This window comes from Equus przewalskii, chromosome 6, assembly GCF_037783145.1.
Source record: "Equus przewalskii isolate Varuska chromosome 6, EquPr2, whole genome shotgun sequence".
NCBI classification, from domain to species: Eukaryota; Metazoa; Chordata; class Mammalia; order Perissodactyla; family Equidae; genus Equus; species Equus przewalskii.
The window spans coordinates 80,260,667-80,280,472 of record NC_091836.1 but is presented as its reverse complement, the minus strand read 5'-3'; the positions used below and the strand labels follow the sequence as shown (position 1 = coordinate 80,280,472).

General features: G+C 44.8%; 1 protein-coding gene across 4 annotated transcripts in view; it reads right to left on the bottom strand.

Annotated features, from left to right (window-relative positions):
• Positions 1-17,697: 17,697 nt before the first annotated feature.
• LOC103566173 (uncharacterized) overlaps positions 17,698-19,806 on the bottom strand; it is a 70,064-nt gene continuing 67,955 nt past the window's right edge. For 2 of the 4 annotated variants that reach the window (XM_070626359.1, XM_008542479.2), the window contains 2 exons: positions 19,469-19,613; positions 17,698-18,143 (listed from right to left, as the gene is read on the bottom strand). In XM_070626359.1, coding sequence (XP_070482460.1) covers positions 18,085-18,143; positions 19,469-19,613 — 204 coding nt within the window. In that variant the 3' untranslated portion in view covers positions 17,698-18,084. The remainder of the gene's footprint in view (positions 18,144-19,468; positions 19,614-19,806) is intronic. The other 2 variants (XM_070626360.1, XM_070626361.1) reach the window with 1 other exon arrangement.

The window sequence follows — 19,806 nt, the reverse complement described above, 5'->3', positions numbered from 1 at the left end:
TGGCTTGAAGTAACCATTAATCTTTGGAACCACGAATTTTGCCTTAATAAAATAACCGCTTGCATCACACAGTGTTTATGCCGTACAAGCAATTTCACGTCACAGTGCTAGTTCTCAAGCTCCTAAAAATTATGCCAGGCACTTTAGATTTATCATCCCCTTTAACCCTCATATCAACCCTGTGCATTAGGTCTTAATATCTCCCATTTTACAGATAATAAAATGGAGGTTTAGAGACATGATGTAATTTGCCAGAATCACATGGCGGGTAAGTGGCAGAGATATAGTTGGGGCCCAGGTTTGCCTTTATTCTGTATTAATTTACCTCCTGTTATGCCCTGTGATGCAAGCCATTTTAGTGTCGAGGAGAGGGTATTAGGCAGTAGGAGGGAAAGGAAGTGCCGTGTATAACTCCCTGTTATGTGTTTGTATTCATGCACACACACACACATACCCCACCCCTCCTGTGAGCAGCCCTGTAAGGAGCGCAATAATCACTATTTTCAAGCACCCTTGACATGCCAGGCACAGTGCCAAGTGCTTTCTGATACGTCGTTTCTTTTGGTCTCTATCTACTTCTGTGAGGAAGATAATTATTATGCCATTTTACAGATGAGGAAATTATAGTTCAGAGAAATTTAATGGCTTATCTAATGTCACAGAGGCCCCAAGTGCCAGGGCTGACATTCAAACTCAGTTCCATTTGACTTCAAAGTTCTGTGGCACTGCGTGATGTTGGCAGAGACCTCCTGAGTGGGGGCAACTTGGGAATTCTGGACAGGTTTCCTGGAGCTGCGTCTTTGTTGCTCTTATCAAACTGCCCACATTCCCCAAACATTCCTCTGGGCCTTTGCACATTCTGTTCCTCTGCAGAAATGCTCTTCCATACAGAGTCTGCCAGGAAAGCTCTTACTCACCTTTTGAGACCCAGCTCAGAGGTCATTTGTCCTAGGGTGCCTCCTCTGTTGGCCTCCTCACTAAACATATACACACATCCATGTGCCATATCCATTGTCCTTCCTCTGAGTCCCACACCACTCCCCAGCCCTACCATACGCGCACACACGCACGCACGCACATTCATCTTGTGGGTCCTTACCAAATAATGCAAATCCCACTGCATGATGTCAGGAACTCTGAAGGGTCTGAGATTTCCCCTATCTGCAAGCTAACAAGTGGGCCTGCCACAGTCTCACAGATGCTGGCGGAAGACGCAGGTTCCATCTTGACTCTCCATCTCCAGCACCTTTGGCAGTGACCCGCTCATAGTGGGTGCTCCACCAACGATTGCTGAATAATGGAAAGAGTGAGCTCAAGGAAGGTCCGAGGTCCAAATCTTTGACGGTCTATAGCTACGGAGACACAGATTATTGGCGTATCTGTGAGGAAGGGAAGAGGAAAGGGCAGCAAAGAGAAAGACATGCACAGCCACAGCAGATGGAGTCTGTGGCAACGGGAAGGTTCCAGTTGGAGGGTCATGGGTCTGTTTATAAGTACTAAAGGCCCCTTCTAGGAAATTCAGGAATCTCTGTGTATTGTAATTACTAAGTTTTTTACAAACACTCATAGCACTTACTCTGCACCAAGCACTGGCTTGAAGAACTTTATGTATATTAACTGTGTTTGTTAGCACGGCCTTTGTGACTGACGGCCGCAGGGAGCGGAGCTGAATGTAGCAGTAGGGACACCCCGTGACTTCAGAGCCTGCGTGAGAAAAGGTCCTGCAGCTTTGCCAGTTTCTCTTGGGAAACTCTGGCCCCTTTAGCCAGCAAGAAGGTCAGCTACCCCGAGGCCACCATGTGGACAGCCCACAGGGAGAGACAGAGAGAGAGGGAGAGAGAGCAAGATGCCTGAAGGGCCCCTCTTGTTTCAGATCCGGCTGCTTGAGTGTTCCCAGCCCCGCCCCAGGATAAGAAACTTGACCGTGACCCCAGCCCCCACCACCACCAGGAGGGCCTGGGAAAGGACTGCCCAGCTGAACCCTGTCTACTCCCAGATTCCAGGGCAAAATAAAAGATTGTTGTTTTTTTAAACCACTTTATTGAGGTATAATTAAGGTACAAAAAGCTGTACATATTTCAAGTTGACGGGTTTGGAGATAAGTATACATCCGTGAAACCATCTCCACAATCCACGCTATAAACATACCCATCACTTGCAAAAGGTTTCTCCTCGTCATTATTATTATGTGCGTGTGATAAGAACACTTAACATGAGATCACTTTCTTGACACATGTTTAAGTACCATACAACACAGTGTTACTCACTGTAGGCCCTACGCTGTGTAGTAGATCTCAAGGACTTAGTCATCTTGCGTAACTGAAACTTTGTGCCCTTTGACTAATACCTCCCCGGGTGCCCCTCCTCCAGCCCCTGGCAACCACCATTCTACTCTCTGCTCCTATGAGTTTGACTATTTTAGATTCCTCATAGAAGTGGTATCACGTAGTATTTATCCTTCAGTGTCTGCCTTATTTCACTTAGCATAATGTCCTTTAGTTTCATCCATGTTGTCACAAATGGCAGGATTTCCTTCTTTTTTAAGGCTAACTAATATTCTATGGTATGTATACACCACATTTTTAAAAATATTCGTCTGTCAATAGACATTTAGGTTGCGTCCACATCTTAGCTATTGAGAATAATGCTGCCATGAACATGGGAGTGTAGCTATCTCTTCAAGATCCTGATTTCAAATCCTTTGGTCATATACTCTGAAGTGGGATGGCTGGATCACATGGTAGTTCTACTTTTAATTTTTTGAGGAACCTCCACACTGTTTTCCATAGTAGCTGCACCAATTTACGTTCCCACCAAAAGTGTACAAGCATTCCCTTTTCTCCGTATCTTTGCCAACACTTAGCTTTTTATATATATATTAGCCATCCCATCCTGATAAGTGTGAGGTGATGTCTCATTGTGGTCCTGATTTGCGTTTCCCTGAGAGTGATGTTGAGCATCTTTTCACGGACCTGTTGGCCATCTGTGTGCCTTTTTTGGAGAAATGTCTATTCAGTTCCTTTGCCTATTTTTTAATTGGGTTATTTGGTTTTGTGCTATTGAGCTGTAGGGGTTCCCTATATGTTTTGGATATTACCCTTTTATCATCTATATAGTTTGCAAATATTTTCTCCCATTCCATATGTTGCCTCTCCATTTTGTTGACTGTTTTCTTCACCGTGCAGAAGCTTTTTTGTTTGATGTAGTCCTATTTGTCTATTTTGGCTCTTGTTGCTTGTGCTTTTGGGGTCATCTCCAAAAAATCACTGCCCAGACCAATGTAAAGAAGATTTCTCCCTTGTTTTTTTCTAGGAGTTTTATAGTTTCAAGTGTTATGTTTAGTTCTTTAATCCATTTTGAGTTAATTTTTGTTTACAGTGTAAGATAAAAGGCCAATTTCATTTTTTTGCATGTGAATATCCAGTTTTCCCAATATCACTTATTGAAGAGACTATCCTTTCCCCATTGCATATCTTGGCATCTTTGTCAAAGATCAGTTGACCATATAGTCATGGGTTTGCTTCTCAGCTCTCTATTCTGTTCCATTGGTCTATATGTCTATCTGTTTTGATTACAGTAGTTTTGTGATGTATTTTGAAATCAGGAAGTCTAATGCCTCCAACTTTGTTCATCTTGCAGAACTGCTTTGGGCATTCATAGTCTTTTGTGGTTCCATATGAATTTTAGGGTCATTATTTCTATTTCTGTAAAAAAATAACGGGATTTCGATAGGGACTGCATTGAATCTGTAGAGTACTTTCGGTTTTGTGAGCGTTTTAACAATATTAATTCTTCCAGTCCACGAACATAAGTTGTCTTTCCATTATTTGTCTCTAATTTCTTTCTTCAGTATCTTATAGTTTTCAGTGAACAAGTCTGTCGCCTCCGTGGTTAAGTTTATTCAAAGCGTTTTATTCTTTCTGATGTTATTGTAAATGGAATTATTTTCTTAATTTCTTTTTCAGATAATTCCTGTTGGTTTACGGGAACACAACTGAATTTTGTAGGCTAATTTTGTATCCTGCAACTCTATTGAATTGGTTTATTAGCTCTAACAGGGTGTTTTGTGGAGTCTTTAGAGTTTTCTACATGTGAAATCACGTCATCTGCATACAAGATAATTGTACTTCTTCCTTTCTGATTTGGATGCCTTTTATTTCTTTTCCTGCCTAGCTGCTCGTGTTAGGACTTCCAGAACTATACTGAATAGAAGTGGTGAGCGTGGGCATTCTTGCCTTGTTCCAGATCTTAGAGGAAACGCTTTCAGTCTTTCACCGTTGAATTGGATGTTAGCTGTGGGCTTTTTCTGGATGTCCACCGGCTGCTGGGGTCTGTGGGCAGGAGTTTTCTCTCTTTCACCCCTGGGAAAACTTGTGTCTCTAGGGGATCTCTCTCAGAGCTGTGCTAAAGTGACACTTTTCTTCTTATCCTTTTTAGTGTGTCTTTTCTTGTTTCTGTGCTCCATAGGCATGCTGTAACTTCTCACTGGATTCTGGAGTGCTCATAAAGGGATTTTCGTCCATGGATGGTGGTTAAATCATTGTTTCTGTGGGAGGACAAGGGCTGGGACCACCTACTCCTCCTTCTTGCTATTGTCACTCCTGATTCTTCCCATTTTTAGCCACCATTCTGGAGTGCTACCCATGCTACAATAGATAACTGAAGCAGGTTCTGGTTGCCTTTGAGACAGGTGTGTCATTAGCCCCGAGTCCACGTCCCTATCCACTGCTCTAAGCCGTCTTTCCGTTTAAACCCATAAAGTGAAACCAATTAGACAATCCCAGTCATATATCAGATTTCCAAGTCACAACAGCCTACTCGCAATGCCTGCATGTTTCAAAAATCTTTGCTTCCTCATTTTGTTCATTCTGCTTGGCTTGTTAGCGATAACTCGAGGGTGCCAGCTCTTCCAGCTCTTCCAAAGCGTACCAACAGGCTAATGAGAAGTCTGGAAAGAGCTCTGATGTCCACAGCAAAACAAAAATGGCGACAGATAAGTGTCCGCTCTTCAGCCACTATCTCTTAACTGGTGGTGAAGAGAGTGTGAACAGCAAAAATGCGATCAGTTAGTGTGCAGTGTTGCAGGCTGAGAGCACAGCTGTACCACAGAGACTTACTTAAAGTACATTCTTGGGAAAAGAAGCATACTTGACAAACAGACTCGCTGCATCAGCGGTCAGCAAACCAGGGCCGATGGGTCAAATCCCGCTGGACACCTGATTTGTAAATAAACCTTTGTTAAAACACGGTCACATCCATCTGTCTGTATCTTGCCTATGGCTGCTTTCGAGCAACAACAGCAGAGTCGAGAAGTTGTGAGAGACTGTCCATCCCACAAAGCCAAAAATTTATTGTCTTGCCCTTCCTAGGAGAAGGTTGCCAAATTCTGCTCCAGGTAAGTGGCGTTTAGCTCTTTTTTTACATTCTAAATATTTCTAAAATCATTCACACTTTGCCTCATTATTGTTTGCAAATGTTTAACTATGAGATATTTCAAACATACATAAAATTAGACGAAATGGTAAATAACCCACTCACATACCTACCACTGAAATTAAGTAGGTGTTAGCATTTTGCCATATTTCTTGGTTTGACTTAAAAATGAAAAAACAAAATACAAATACAGCTAAAGTATCCCATCTCCTTCGCTTCCCCCATCCCCAGAGGTTACCATTGTCTTGAAGTTGAGTGCTTCCTTCCTAGCCACATTTTTGTACTGTTACTACAAACTTACTCAATTTGCTACAGGCTTGAATAATTTTTACATAAGTACTATTATATTGTATGTATCTTTTGGTAGTATTTTCCCACTTAGCATTATCTTTTTGAGATTTAGAGATATTGATACATGTATATCTAGCTCACTTACTTTAATTGCATTATGGCATTTCATTTTATGAAGAAACCACGGTTGATACAACAGTAGAACAACCTAATGAGGGACAATTTGGTTGTTTCTGCTTTTTCTCTATTCTTAACTGTGCTGTGCTGAACAACTGTGCATACACCCCCTTGGGCACAAGCATCTGAATTTCTCAAGGGCATCTCCTTAGGAGTGGAAGAACTGGTCAAAGGGCATCAAGGTGAGTAATTATCTTCTATTCACCACTCCAGATACCACCCTCCACTCCTTTCCTTCCTGTTCTGGATCCCAGGAAGCTGAATTATGTGGACTTGTCAGCATGCTCCCTTGCCCGTGCTTCCCATTGTGTTTGGCCAATAAAGAGAACCAACGGGAAATCAGACCGGGGAGGAAAGTGAGGCCCGGGGATTTATTTCCCCAAATCCGTCCCTGTGGATTGCATGGGGCTGGCTAGGTCCCTCCGTTAGAGGTCACGCACTGTGTCCTCCCCACAGCCGTCTTGTCTCCAGATTCCAAGAATGCCCCTCAGCTTCCCCCTTCAGGCTGAGGGGTGGTAAGGCCCCACTAACACTAGTTCCTGGGATCGCACCTCTCCTTGTGCCTTTCCTGCACCTTGTCCATCATTTTCTAAATAGTCTCATTATTACACTCTCCTCAAATTATCAAATTTGTGTGTGCCACCTGTTTCCTGCCAGAACAATGGCTGACATGACACGCATCTTCAGCTTACAGTCTGTCAATTTCTCCCCAAAGGAGCTGGAAGAATCTGCCCTCCCACAGATTTGTGTATGCGTTCCTACTTCTCCACATTCTCTCCAGAACTTGAAGTGATTTGCTTTATAACTTTTGCCGATGAAGATGAGCATGAGCATCTTTCTATATGTTTATTGGTCATTTGAGTTTCTTCATCTGTAAGTTGTCTGCTCATATTTTTTTTTTTCTGATTTTCTGGCTTTTTCTTTTTCTTACTGATATAAATGAGTCCTTTAGAAATACTGAATGCTAATTCTTCTTGGACTGAAAAAAATGTTCTCTCAATCTAGGTCTTGTCATTTCATTTGATTTATGGTGTGGTTCGCAGTTTTAAGGTGGTCAATATCATCTATCTTTTTCTGGTTTTGCTTTCTCTAATTTACTTAGGTAATTCTTTCCTAACCATAAAGCCATAAAGATATTCTCTTATATTTTCTTCCAAAAGTTTTAAAGTCATGTTTTCCATTTATATCTTTAGCCTACCTGGAATATATTTTTGCTTTTGGTGAAAGATGGGGATATAATTTTATTTTTCCATATAAAAAACTAATTATTTTAATGATGATCTCTCCTATCTTCACCAATTTATAATGCCACATCTCCCATATTTCAAGACTCTATGTGTACACAGGGCTGTTCCTGAGCTCTCCTGTTGGTCTATTTTTCTATCCTTCTCCCAATAGCACAGTTTTTATAAAAAGTCTGGATGTCTGGGGAAGAACCCTAAACCTGCTTCTTCTTCAAAATTATCGTAGGTCTACTCTCCATGTGCATTTGGGTCTTATACTTCATATACGACCTTGACAATTTTCTTCTATTTCTAATTTTCTAATAATTTTAATAATAAACAAGAATAATATATCAATAATATATTATAATGATATATACTACATTATATATAATATAATAAATTATACATAAATTTATAGAATGATTTTTCTGCATTAAAAAGTCAATGACTTTTCTTTTAATTTGTTATAAGGTGTGTTACACCAACATATTCTCTAATATTGAACAATCTTTGAATTCCAGAGATAAGCCATACTTGGCTGTATTATTTTTCTTAGTACGACTGGGTTACCTAGGATTTTTGCATCTATGTTAATAAGAGAGATTACTTTATAATCTATTTCTTGCGTTATCCTTGTCCGTTTTTTGTTAAATAGCTCAAAAGTGGTAGCTTTCTGTCTTTCTGTGTTATCTGAATTAGTTTAAGAGGGATTATCTGATTTTTGAAGATTTCCTAGAACTCTCCTGTAAAAGCACCCACACCTGGGAGCTTTTGAGTTAGATTATTAATTATCATTCTAGTTCATTTAATAGTTATGGGTCTAGCCAAGTTTCCTGACTCTTGCTGAATCATTTTTACTGCGATACATTTTTCTAAGTATGTGTCTTTTTCAGCAAGGTTTCCAATGTGATACGTTTTTCTAAGCATGTACCTGTTTCAGCAAGCTCTCCAATGTGTGCGTAGAGGGGCGGCTCTGCCGTGGCAGCATAAGGACCTTGCACTAAGCCACACAGGCCACACAGGCATGGCTTCTCCACGGTCTGACCTGCCTTTTTACGGAAGACCCTGTCAGCCTCCCAAAGCCGTGGTGAAGACAAGCAGTCTTGTGAGGAACTGTCACGAGGCTATCTAGCCTCCACCTCTCTATCTTGCAGAGCACCCCCTATTTTGCAGAGGTTGCCATGAGACAACAAAGCTTTGCTAAATGAATGAGTCTCAGACCTTCTATCTCCAGATCCAGTAGGCTTCCATCTGTCCCACCCTACCTCCTGGTCTTCACCGGAAGGACCAAGCCCCCGGGGAATGCCCCACACCCACACGAGCGCTCCTGAATCCCTCTTCCTCTTCCAAGGTCAGGGTCCAGCTAAGGCTTTTGCCCTGGGTGGCAGAGACTAAAGCTGTATCCGGTGCTGTGTCCCTCTCTAGGCTGGGCACAGCATCTGACACAGGGCCCAGCACATCTCAGGTGCTCAGAAAGCCTGGGTGATTGAAATGGATTGGCCTTCTGATCTGAGGAGCCTCAGACACAGAACACTGCTGACTCAAAGAATCCCATCCCCCACAATGACTCATGAGTCAGGCCCTCTTTAATGGGGCATTATGGAAATATGCTGCCTGGAGCTGTCTTAATTAGGAACAACCTGATCTTGGTTGCAGCCTCTGGGTGGACTCTGCTCCCCATCCTCCCCTCTTCTTTTCTCCTTGACATCTAGAGGCAGAATCCGGCTGCCTTTGACAAGGCTTTCCTCCTCCCAATAACACTGCTGACAGGCTCAGTTTGGAAACAGTTGAGCTGGTTGGGGATGGCAGCCCTTCAGCCAGCATGAGGTTCCCTAATGGGCAACCTAAATCAGTGAATAATAGTGATCTTACCGCACCTGTGCAGCCCTAGCTCTCAAGAAGGGCTAGGGCCGAGATAGAAATAAGCAGAGGATGAAGCCGGCCCCATGGCCGAGTGGTTAAGTTCATGCACTCCACTTCAGTGGCCCAGGTTCACAGGTTCGTATCCTGGGCACAGACCTAGCACCACGTGCTATGTGGCAGCATCCCACATAGAAGAACTAGAAGGACTTACAACTAGAACATACAACTATGTACTGGGGGGCTTTGGGGAGGAGAAAAAAAAAAAGAGGAAGATCAGCAACAGATATTAGCTCGCGGGCAATCTTACTCACCAAAAAAAAATAAACAAAGAAAGAAGTAGAAGATAATCAGGTCGGATGTTCTTCCCAGCACCCACTCTCCCCACCCCTACCTCAAAGCTAGTTTATCCTGGAGACTATATTCCAACCAGAGAATGGAGATGAGCTTCCTTTACCCCACCACCACCTCCCAGCTCCAGTCCCGAACCCAAGAACAGGCTGAGCCTGAGCCCCCAAGGGGAGGAAGTGTACAGCCATTCTCTCTCTGTGCACAAGGACATCTTCTTAGGATGCTCAGTGGCCACAAAAGAGGACTGGGCTCCAGGAAGTTCTGGCTTCACAAGCCAAGATTCCAGATGCTAGCCCAGAGCCGGATATCACCTGACAGCATCCTGTCAGCCCTGAGTCCCTCACTCAGACTGTCCCAGGCTCCTCCATCACCATGCTGGGTCCACTCGTCACATCTTTGCTCAGCAAACATTTACTAATGTGCATGAGGGCTTGATACTCTGAGGTTCCATGTCCTTCCTGACCCCTCCCCCTCTCCAAACACACACACACACACACATACACACACACACACACACTGACACATGCATTATAATTTTAAAATCAAGTGTTTATTGAACTAATAAAAGAGTTTTCAAAGAAGATTTATCACCGGGTATGACTCATCTTTTACTTGGTGGCTTTAGGTTTCTCTGGTCCCGGCTTCTCCGGGGAGTAGTTAATAAAGTATAAACAAATATTTAAATCATTTGGGAGCTCACTATTTAAAGCTCTAGGGTGAGCTTCTTGTAATGTTATAACCGCTCCTTAAATCATTAGTGGGCAAAACCTCCCTAAACAGCGGACAGTTGGATAGAACGCCAACTTGAATGACTAGAGCCATTAAACCTCACCTGGCAGGTGGGGAATATTGTGGATCCACCGTCCTTGGTATAGTCGGCTGCCTCGATTAGGGATGTGGGAAACCCTAATCCCAGAAAACAGAGCCTTCTTACCTGGGGCCCTGGCTCTGCTACTCCTACCTAACCCTGCCCAACCCTTCCTGTTCCCCAGATCAGTGATTCTCAGAGTGTGGTTCCCGAGCAGCAGCAGCACTATGGGAATGTATAAGAAATGCAGATTCTCAGGTCTCACCCCTGACTTACTGAATCAGAAACCCTAAGGGTGGGGCCAAGCAATCTCTATTTTAACAAACCCTCCAGGTGATTCTGATGCATGAAGTTTGAGAACCACTGCCCTAGACAAAGGTGCAAGATCTGCAAGACGCTCGACAGCAAAACTGCTAGCCCGTAAGAGCCTTTGTGTGAAACAGAAATAGAACCTCCTCTGGGAGGATGTAGCTGCAAGCGTGTGCTCGCCAAGTGGAGCCAGACCTGTATTTCAGCCCCTCCTCTCTTGGCAGGGAACACTCGTAATAAAGCCAACAGCCAGTACAGCAGCCCTGCCCCCAGGACCAGACCCTCTAGCCTTAAAGCCTGCCACTTGCCTCCTCACCCTATGCTCCATCCTCTCTGAACATTTTACAATGCCCTGAACACGCCACAGCACGTGGTGCTTCCTTCACGCCTTTGCCCAAGCTGCTCGCTCTACCTGGAATGCCTTTCCCCGAAGAAAACTCCTCCATCCTTTAAGACTTGGCTTGGTCATGTGCTCTAGCAAGAAACATTTGCAGACTGCCAAGGAGTCCGATTCTACAACTCTAGGCTCCCTTATGGCGTTGTGCTCACCTCTCACGCTGCCCTTGCCTTGCTGCGTTGTAAATGTTGCTTTCCTTGTCTCCATCCTCCTCAAGGGCAGGATCTCTGTCTGACTCATCTTTGTTTCACAGTATCAGTGCTGTACCTGGCATCTTCATACAATGACAAAATACCGAATGTCAATTCTGTTCCAGGCTCTCGGAACCAGAGATACAGTGAAGATCACATTAGACAGATAAACCTCATGGAGCTAATTCATAACTAAGTGAAGGGGACAAAGGGAGGAAAGGAGGGAAGGAAGAAGCCAGGCCCCTGCTGGGATGGTGGGAGGCAACTGCTTTTCTGAATGATTTAGAAGCTGCCTCCAAAGCAAGGTGACTTCCCACAGCTCTGGGAGGAGGAATTCCTGTCCTCTCCAGATTCATTTGTGAAGTTGAAAAAGCCAAGGCCAGTCCCAAGCAGGAAAAAATCTCTCATGGGGAGACCTGTCCTCCCACAGGCGTGGTTCAGCCCCTGGTCTGAAGAGCCATCTTGCAGCCCAGAATGTTCAGCGCCTTCCCCAAGGCAACTGCACCCAGGAGTGTGACAGGGATAAGACCAGATTAGGAGTCTTGGTGCCTCTCCTCCTTGTAATTAGGGCTCTAATCACCATGTCAAGACTCAACTCAGGTTGACATGCCCCTCCTCAATTAGTGGCTTATCTAATTCTAAGACAGGAATGGCAAGTTTCCGCTCAAGGCAGTAATGCAAAAACGGGGTTCCTTGTGGAAATCACTTGACTTCTGGACTAATTTCTACACCCAATGAGGAATGGAAAAATAAAATAGGGTTTCAGTTTATATGCAGAAAATATGAATTTTCTCAAAGTGAAAGAGTAGATTTGAAGGTAGGAGGTGATGCTGAAGAGGCTGCTGCCGTCCTAGAGAGATGCCACCAGGCCAAGGCCGTGGGGTGGGGAGATCATTCTAGACCCACAGAGAGATGTTTGGGATATAGAACTGAAGTGGGAGAGAGAGCAAGAGGAATCAGGAGGGAGCTGAGGCATCTGGTCTGGATTCTGAAGGCGCTGCAGGAATAGATTGCATTAGCACGCGCCCCAGCCTGAGCCCAGGTTTACTCACACACACACACACACACACTGACACCGAGCCCAGCTCCACCTCCCTTTAGCGACACAACTGTGCTATAAGAGCTCCCTCTTTGGAAAGCTCTACCAAGCTCAGTCAAAGACCCTCTCTGTAGTCCAGCTTCTTCGATTTCTCTCTATAATGACAAATTGTGACACTTTGCTCCCTGGTGCCAAAGAGCCACTCCAGGGTCGAGAAAGCAGATAGTGTGGCCAAGAGAAAGGAGAGAAAAGAAGCTCAATGGTGGTGCTTATCCAACGTGCTGAGAAAGGCTAGTTCCCACACCCTTACTAAAATGCAGAGAGACTCACAGACATGAACAGAGATTCACAAATACGTGCAGTGGTGTAGAGACACTCCAACATACAAGATGCACACGGACAAACACACACACAGCCTTCCTCATTCATGAACTCACATACACAGACAGAGAAAACATGAAAGTGTACACAAATCCATCACACAGCATGCAGGTACTGGTGGATAAACGCACATAAATACATTCACTCACTCAAAACAAGTTTTGAAAGAATTAATCATAAAATTAAAGCAAAAAATAAATTTTGGCAATTATCTGGATTTTTTTAAGAAAAGAATAAATTGATTCACTGAACTATCCTGTCCATGATTCCGAACCCTCTCCAGCTATAGGGCATCTTGTGTTTGCAGGGCACATTTTCCTTGTCATAGAAAATTCACAAGTATTAGCTCCTTAATTCCTCACAGGGCTTTTTTGTTTGTATGTTTTTGGGAATTTCCAAGTGCATTTTGTGCTGGATGTTGACTGTTAGCACTCAGTGCTATGCCAGCCCTTCTGAGCTCTTCCTGTATCACCAGAAGCTGGAAACCAAGACTACATTTCCCAGATTCCCTTGCCAGCAGTTTTGATGGTTTTGATTCCACCAGTAAGAGGCATTCTCATGAGATCTGGAAGGAGGAAGAGAAACAGAAGCCATTACTGCTCCTCAGACAGTGGCAGGCAGGTGAGATTCAGCAGGTGCAGGCAGAAGTTTGCAGGGGCTTCTGTCCATCCCTCTAGGAATCACCCACGTCAGTGCTTCAGGCAACTGAGATCACTGATGGTGGGTTTTGGGGTGATGTTTATCACCGATTTAAAGCTCTGATTGTATAGAGCTTTAAGCAAAAACTAAGGACACGTTACTGGAGTAGTTCACAGAGTTGAAGGAGAAGATGAAGAAGCAGGCAGGTTCAGGAACCAGAAGGGCTGCTGCGGGCTGGGTTTCCCAGGAGGTGGACTCTTAGGTAGCTATTAGCATGGAGGAAGTTTGTTAGGGAGAGCTGTGGAAGGGAAGGCAAGGGAGCAGGACTGGGTGTAGGGGGCTCTTGAGATGCAATCCTGCAGCATGGGCTGGGGGAGTTCTGAAGCTGGGATGAGCCCTCCGTGCTGGGGCGAGGGTGCCAAGCCTTTATTCCTAAATGTTTATCATTGTTCTGAGTTGAGACTAGGAGGCCAGGCACTGACAACCAGCAGGGCAGCTGTCTTCAGCTGAGGTGTTCCCTAGAGGAGCCGGGCAGCTCAGGGCCTTCTGCCAGCAGCTCCCAGCAGCTTGAGGTAAATAGTCCTTCATTCCTGCTATGGACTTAAAGTGTGTATCCCCACCCCCCTTCATATATTGAAGCCCTAACCCCCAATGTGGCTGTATTTGGAATGGGGCCTATGAGGAGGGGATAAAGACTGAATGAGGTCAGAAGAGTGGGGCCTTAGTCCAGTAGGATTAATGCCCTAATAAGAAGAGGAAGAGACACCAAGCTCTCTCTCTCCACCGCATGAGGACACAGCCTCACCAGAATGCGAGCATGCTGGCAGCTTGACCTTGGACTTTCCAGTCTCTAGAACTGTGAGAAAATAAATTTCTGTTGTGTAAGCCACCCAGGCTATGGTGTTTTGCTGTGGCAGTGAGAGCTGACTAACACAATCCCTAAAGAGAATGGGGGCAGCACATGACAGGGTCCAGCACAGGAGCTGGACCAGGGGCCCAGGGGCCATCAGCTCTCATGCTCTCTCTACTCTCCCCACCTCTGCTCTTTTCCTCCAAGTTATGAGGGGGAACATGGCCAGCTACAACCCCCAACCTTTCTAAAGCCGTGATCCAAGACAGAAGAGAACTCTCTCTCAGGCTCCAATTTGGAAAATCCCAGGGAAGGACTCTGGGTCGCCCAGCCCAGACCATATGAACACTCCTGGACCAATCCCGAGGACAGTGGCATGGCATGCTATGAGTGATTTTGCCTTTAGCCCAATAGGCCAGATTTGTCAACAGGTGAAGAAATGGGGGGGAGATGCTGAGCAGAAAAATGAACTAGACAGGAAGCCCTTTATTTTACCAATTATTTGCAGATTTCAGTAACTCACCAACCATGTGACATCAAGCAGATCACTTCACCTCTCTGAGCTTTACTCCCCTCATCTGTCCAGGGGAGTCAGCAGTGGTGGCGGTGAGAATAAAGAAGGCAATGTGTGTGATAGGCCTACCTAGCACAGGGCTGGCACATGGCAAATGTCCCATAAAAGATAGCTTCCATTATTTTATTGTCTGGATACTGGTCTAATAAAATATAATTTTGCATCTGAAACTTCTGAGCCCATTTTTAAAACATGGAAGAAAAGCAAAATCCCATCAAGGGCAATTATATTTGCCCCAGGTCCAAAAACTCATAAAGTTACATGATGTAAACATTTTTCAGATAAGGAAACTGACGCCTCAGAATTCAATAACCAGCCCAAGATCCCACAAAGAGAAGAGATAGGGCTGGGATCCAGAACCCCGAACACCAGTAATATACACAAGGCCCCCTACAACCAGCTGCCACTTCACCTGCCACTGTCTCCACGTACACCCTCAACTAGGTCCCAAACTCCTCCAGCCCAGGGCTGCAGCCTCCTTTTTTTTCCTCCCAGACACCCAGCCTGTATGGTCGAGCCCAGGGCTGCTCAGCAAGCATTGATGCGGTAGAATTGAAACGCAATGGGGTATCTGGAAAGCAAGTGGGATGTCTGGAAGCAATAAACTTCCGACTGCTTGTTCATTTGGCACCCAGTGGGGGTAGCACAGAGTCCTCTCATCTCTCTTTCTTAAGAATCAATAAAAAGTTAGTGATGCATTTAGCAGAGATCAAATGAATGAAATTAGCTTCCTTTTTTAACCTTTCATGGGACTGATATTTTGGTCATATTCCTAAAAGTCACTGTGGGTCAATCTGACCGACTATTTGGTAATTAATTACATTGCAAATTTTAAACACTGAGTTGGTGTACTGAGAAGGAAGAGAAGCCAGGGGAGGTGCGAGCAACAAGGAGAAAGTAGCATCTTTGGCTGAGCCTTAAGGGTGGCCAAGTAAGGGTGGGCACTTCAGGCAGGAAGAACCAGCGCAAGCAAGCACATGGAAGAAAGAAACACGGGATGTGTTTGAGACTGGGATGACCAGATGGGAGTTCAGGGATCATTTTGGTGAGCATCAGAGCTGGCCAGGGCCGGGAGGAGGCTGGGACCAAGACCAGGCCTGCCTGTGGGCTAAGGCAGAGGTAGTGAGGCTGCAGACAAGGGCATTTCAGAGTTAGAAACAATAGAATTTGAGGACAAACTTGTCTTCTCTGATCCTAACATGTGGGTGCTGGAGGAAGACAGGCCTGTGGTCAGATCCCACTGCTGCCACCAGCTTGATGTGAGGTTTTATACAGATGTTTTTAAACCATTGGTGAACCTGTTTTCTCAGGGACTGGAGACAATAAAAATGCTCCCCTTAGAGTTTGCAAACTCAGTGCCTACAGGTGCCAGGCAAGGAATATAAATGACTTCTCCAGGGTATAAAATAGCAAGGGACTGCATTCAACTTCTAAAGCTGCAAGTAGTCAAACAAAACATTTTAAAACATCATACAGGCTAAACAAAACACACTTGGCCAGCATATAACTAGCACGCGAATTCTTCATTATCTCGCAAGATTGTTGTGAGAATTGAGATAATGCATATAAAAGGGCTTTGCATAGTAGAGAAGCTAGACAAAAAGAGTACAGATGCTACGATTCGCTTATGTGAAGTTCAAGAACGGGCTAAACTAATCCCTGGTGACAGGAACCCGAACCTGCTTACAGGAGGGGGAGGCGCATTCACCGTGAAGGGTTAAGGGAGCCTCATGGTGTGTGGACACTTTCTACACCTAGTTCTAGGTTTGGGTGCATGTCTGCAAACGTATATAAAAATTCATTGAGGGGCTGACCCCGTGGCCGAGTGGTTAAGTTCGCGCACTTGGCTGCAGGCGGCCCAGTGTTTCGTTGGTTCGAATCCTGGGCGCGGACATGGCACTGCTCATCAGGCCACGCTGAGGCAGCGTCCCACATGCCACAACTAGAAGGACCCACAACGAACAATATACAACTATGTACCGGGGGGCTTTGGGGAGAAAAAGGAAAAAATAAAATCTTTAAAAAAAAAAAAAATTTCATTGAGCTATACTCTCAAGCTTTGTGGACTTTACTGAATAAAAGTTACACTTCAATCAAAAAGGAAATTTTAAAAGATGTCCCTCACAGAGTAATAAATACTTAACTAGTTGTTATTGTAGCTTTATTATCATTACTTTTTTATCTTTTTATTTATTTATTATCATTACTTTTATTATCATTACCATATTATTATGATTATGATTACTAAGCCACAAGGTCAGTAAACTAACTAAATGAGCAACAAACATCCATGAAAACCCACTGTGTGCTGGGTGCTTATGTCAGATTATATTTTCCAAAAATGACCACATCAATATATATGTATGTAAGTATATCACTCTCCCACATGCTCTTGCTACAATGTGAGTTTCACCCCTCCCACCAAGAGGTGGGGTCTCTGTTGCCTCCCGTGGAATCTGGTCTGGGCTCGTGACTACTCTCACCTAGTGTGGCAGACATGATGCTATGTGACTTCCAAGATTCGGTCATAAAAAGCATACAGCTTCTGCCAGGCTCTCTCTTGGAACACATACCTTGGGAGCCCTTCTTGCTAACATATAAAAAGTCTGGCTACCCTGAAGGTGCCATGCTGGAGAAATGAAGCAGAGAGACCGATAGAGAAAGATGCCTGAGGGGCCCTGGCTGCTCCAGCCCCTAGCTGGTCAAGTCTTCTTAGTCCTGGTCCCAGACACGGAGTCAAGCAGAGGACCCAGACACGGTCTGACTGCAGCCTCATGGGAGACTCTGAACCAGAAGCCCTCAGCCAAGCTGACCTGTATTCCCAACCCACAGAAACTGCGGGAGATAATAAGTGACTATTATTGCTTTAGCCAGTAAGTTTTGGAGTATTTGATCTATATTAGCAGCAATAGATAACTAATAGATTTGGGTACCTGGAAGGGCAGTGATGCTGTAACAAAAAAAAACTAAAAATGGAGCAGTGGCTTTGAGGGCAGAAGTTAGAAGCGTCTTGAAGAAACTGTGGAATCTGATGGTCCTCAAGGAGGTTGTCCCCGAAGGCTTAAAGGAAAGTAAGGAAGAGGATACTGGAAGGTGGAGGAAAGGGATCTTTGTTGTATACTGTGTTAGTCTGCTCCTGCTTCCACAACAAAACACCACAGACTGGGAGGCTTAAGCAACAGAAATTTATTTCTCACAATTCTGGAGGCTGGGAAGTCCAAGATCAAGAGGCCAGCCCAAGATCAGCTCCTGGTGAGAGCTCTCCTCCTGGCTTGCACATGGCCACCTTCGTACTGTGTCCTCGAATGGAAGAGAGAGAGCTCTGGTGTCTCTTCCTCTGCTTATAAGGGCACCAGCCCTACAGATTAGGGCCCCACCCTTACGACCTCATTTAACCTTTATCCCCTCTGCACAGGCCCTGTCTCCAAACACAGTCATCCTGATGGTGGGGCTTCAACACATGCATTCAGCCCATCACATACAGTGAGGGAAATTTTAGCAACACTGCCTTCTATGGCAAAATGGAAAATGGAAAACGTGCTGAATGAATTGGATGATCTAGCAAAGGAGATTTCCAGACAGAATGTCAAAGGTGCCCCCGGGCTTCTTCTGGTTGCCTATAATAAAATGTGAAAAGAGAAGACAGGTTAATGAAAGAACCAGTGAGCACAAAGAAGCCAGGTCTTGCTAGGTTTGAAAATAAAAATGTCTTGTTCCTAGACTCTGCAGACAGGAAATGATGCTAAAATTTCAAAACTATCTCGAGGAAAAGATCAAATCTAGGGTACTGTCAGGAAAATATGGTCTATCTGAGGAAGTGAGTATAAAGTCCTTTACTAAGACCTTGGAAATATGTAAGGCAATGATTCAAACAAATGAAAAAGTCCTTCATAGATCCTCACCAATAAACAACAGGGCTTCTGGTAATGTTAAGCATGGTGTCCCACAGCAGCCTTATAGCCTTATAGAAATTCAAGGTAGGAAGGGGTTTCTCATTAATATTTGTGGTTGTGACTTTTATCTAATTGTGCAAATTCCAATAAGATTCATAGAAAACTCACAATGATTTTAAAACGATTGCATTTTCTGAAACACTGCTTGTTTGGACTAAAAGGTGCAGAGGCCATACAAAATGAAAATAGGTCTTTGGATATCCAAATAAGAAAGCAGGCTGAGAAAACGACTTAGCTTCAAACGATGACCATCTCTTGTGGAAAAGAAAGGATGGCTCAGAGGGCTTCCGCTTCTGAGCCCAGAGGGTGGAGCCAAGAACCATGGAGAACCATCCCCAAGCAGGAGGGCTGAGTTCTAATCCAGAAACAGCCCATGTGCCCAGCAGAATTTTAGAATTCCTAAGGACCCCTGTGTTCCTCCCATTTTCCCTTTTTTTTTTTATTGTTATGAGAGGACCTATAATGGCCATCCTTTGCCGTTCCCACCATTGTATATTAGGTAGACGGATGGTAATATATTTCTCTAGTTCACAGGCGTGGAGACCCACAGGAACTGCACACGAGGAGCTGTATTTGAGAAATTCACCCAAGGAGCCTCATCTGAACCCAGACCTGGTTAGATGACAGGGCCCAAGATTTCAAGTTCATGCTACAATGTGACGAGACTTTTGGGGGCCTTGGAAAGGGGTGAGTGTATTTTCATGTGGGAAATATGAATCATCAGGAGCTAGAAGGGAGACTGAAGTAGCCAATTTCCAAGGATCCCTGCCTCCTGGTGTCCTTGCCCTGGGGTAGTCTCCTCCCGCCCTGCCTGAGGGCTGGCCCATGTGACTAGGACAATCAGAGAAAATGAGGCTAGATCATAAGAGGCCTCGCAGCTGCTTCCTTGGACTCAGCTCTTAGCTCTGAGGGAAGCCACTGCCGTGATATGAGAACACTCATGCTGCCCCGTGGAGAGGAACTGAGGCCCTGCCGAGGCCGACACCAACCTGCGGCCATGTGAGTGAAGTACCTTGAGGGCAGATGCTCCAGGCCCAGTCGAGCCTTCAGGTGGGTGCAGCCCAGGTGACGTCTGACCACAGCCACATGAGAGATCCTGAGCCAGAACCATCCAGCCACGCTGCCCCAGAATTTCTGTCCCAGAGAAATCACGAGAGGGAAAAGAATGATTGCCGTTGCTTTAAGACACTAAGTTTTGGGGTGATTTGTTACACACCAGTAAATAACTAACACAAGGTTATAGATGCAGTCACTGGTGATGGAGTAAGAAGAAAATGTGCAGGCACAGGAGAACACACAGTTTTGGGCAGATGAGAGTCACTTGGCC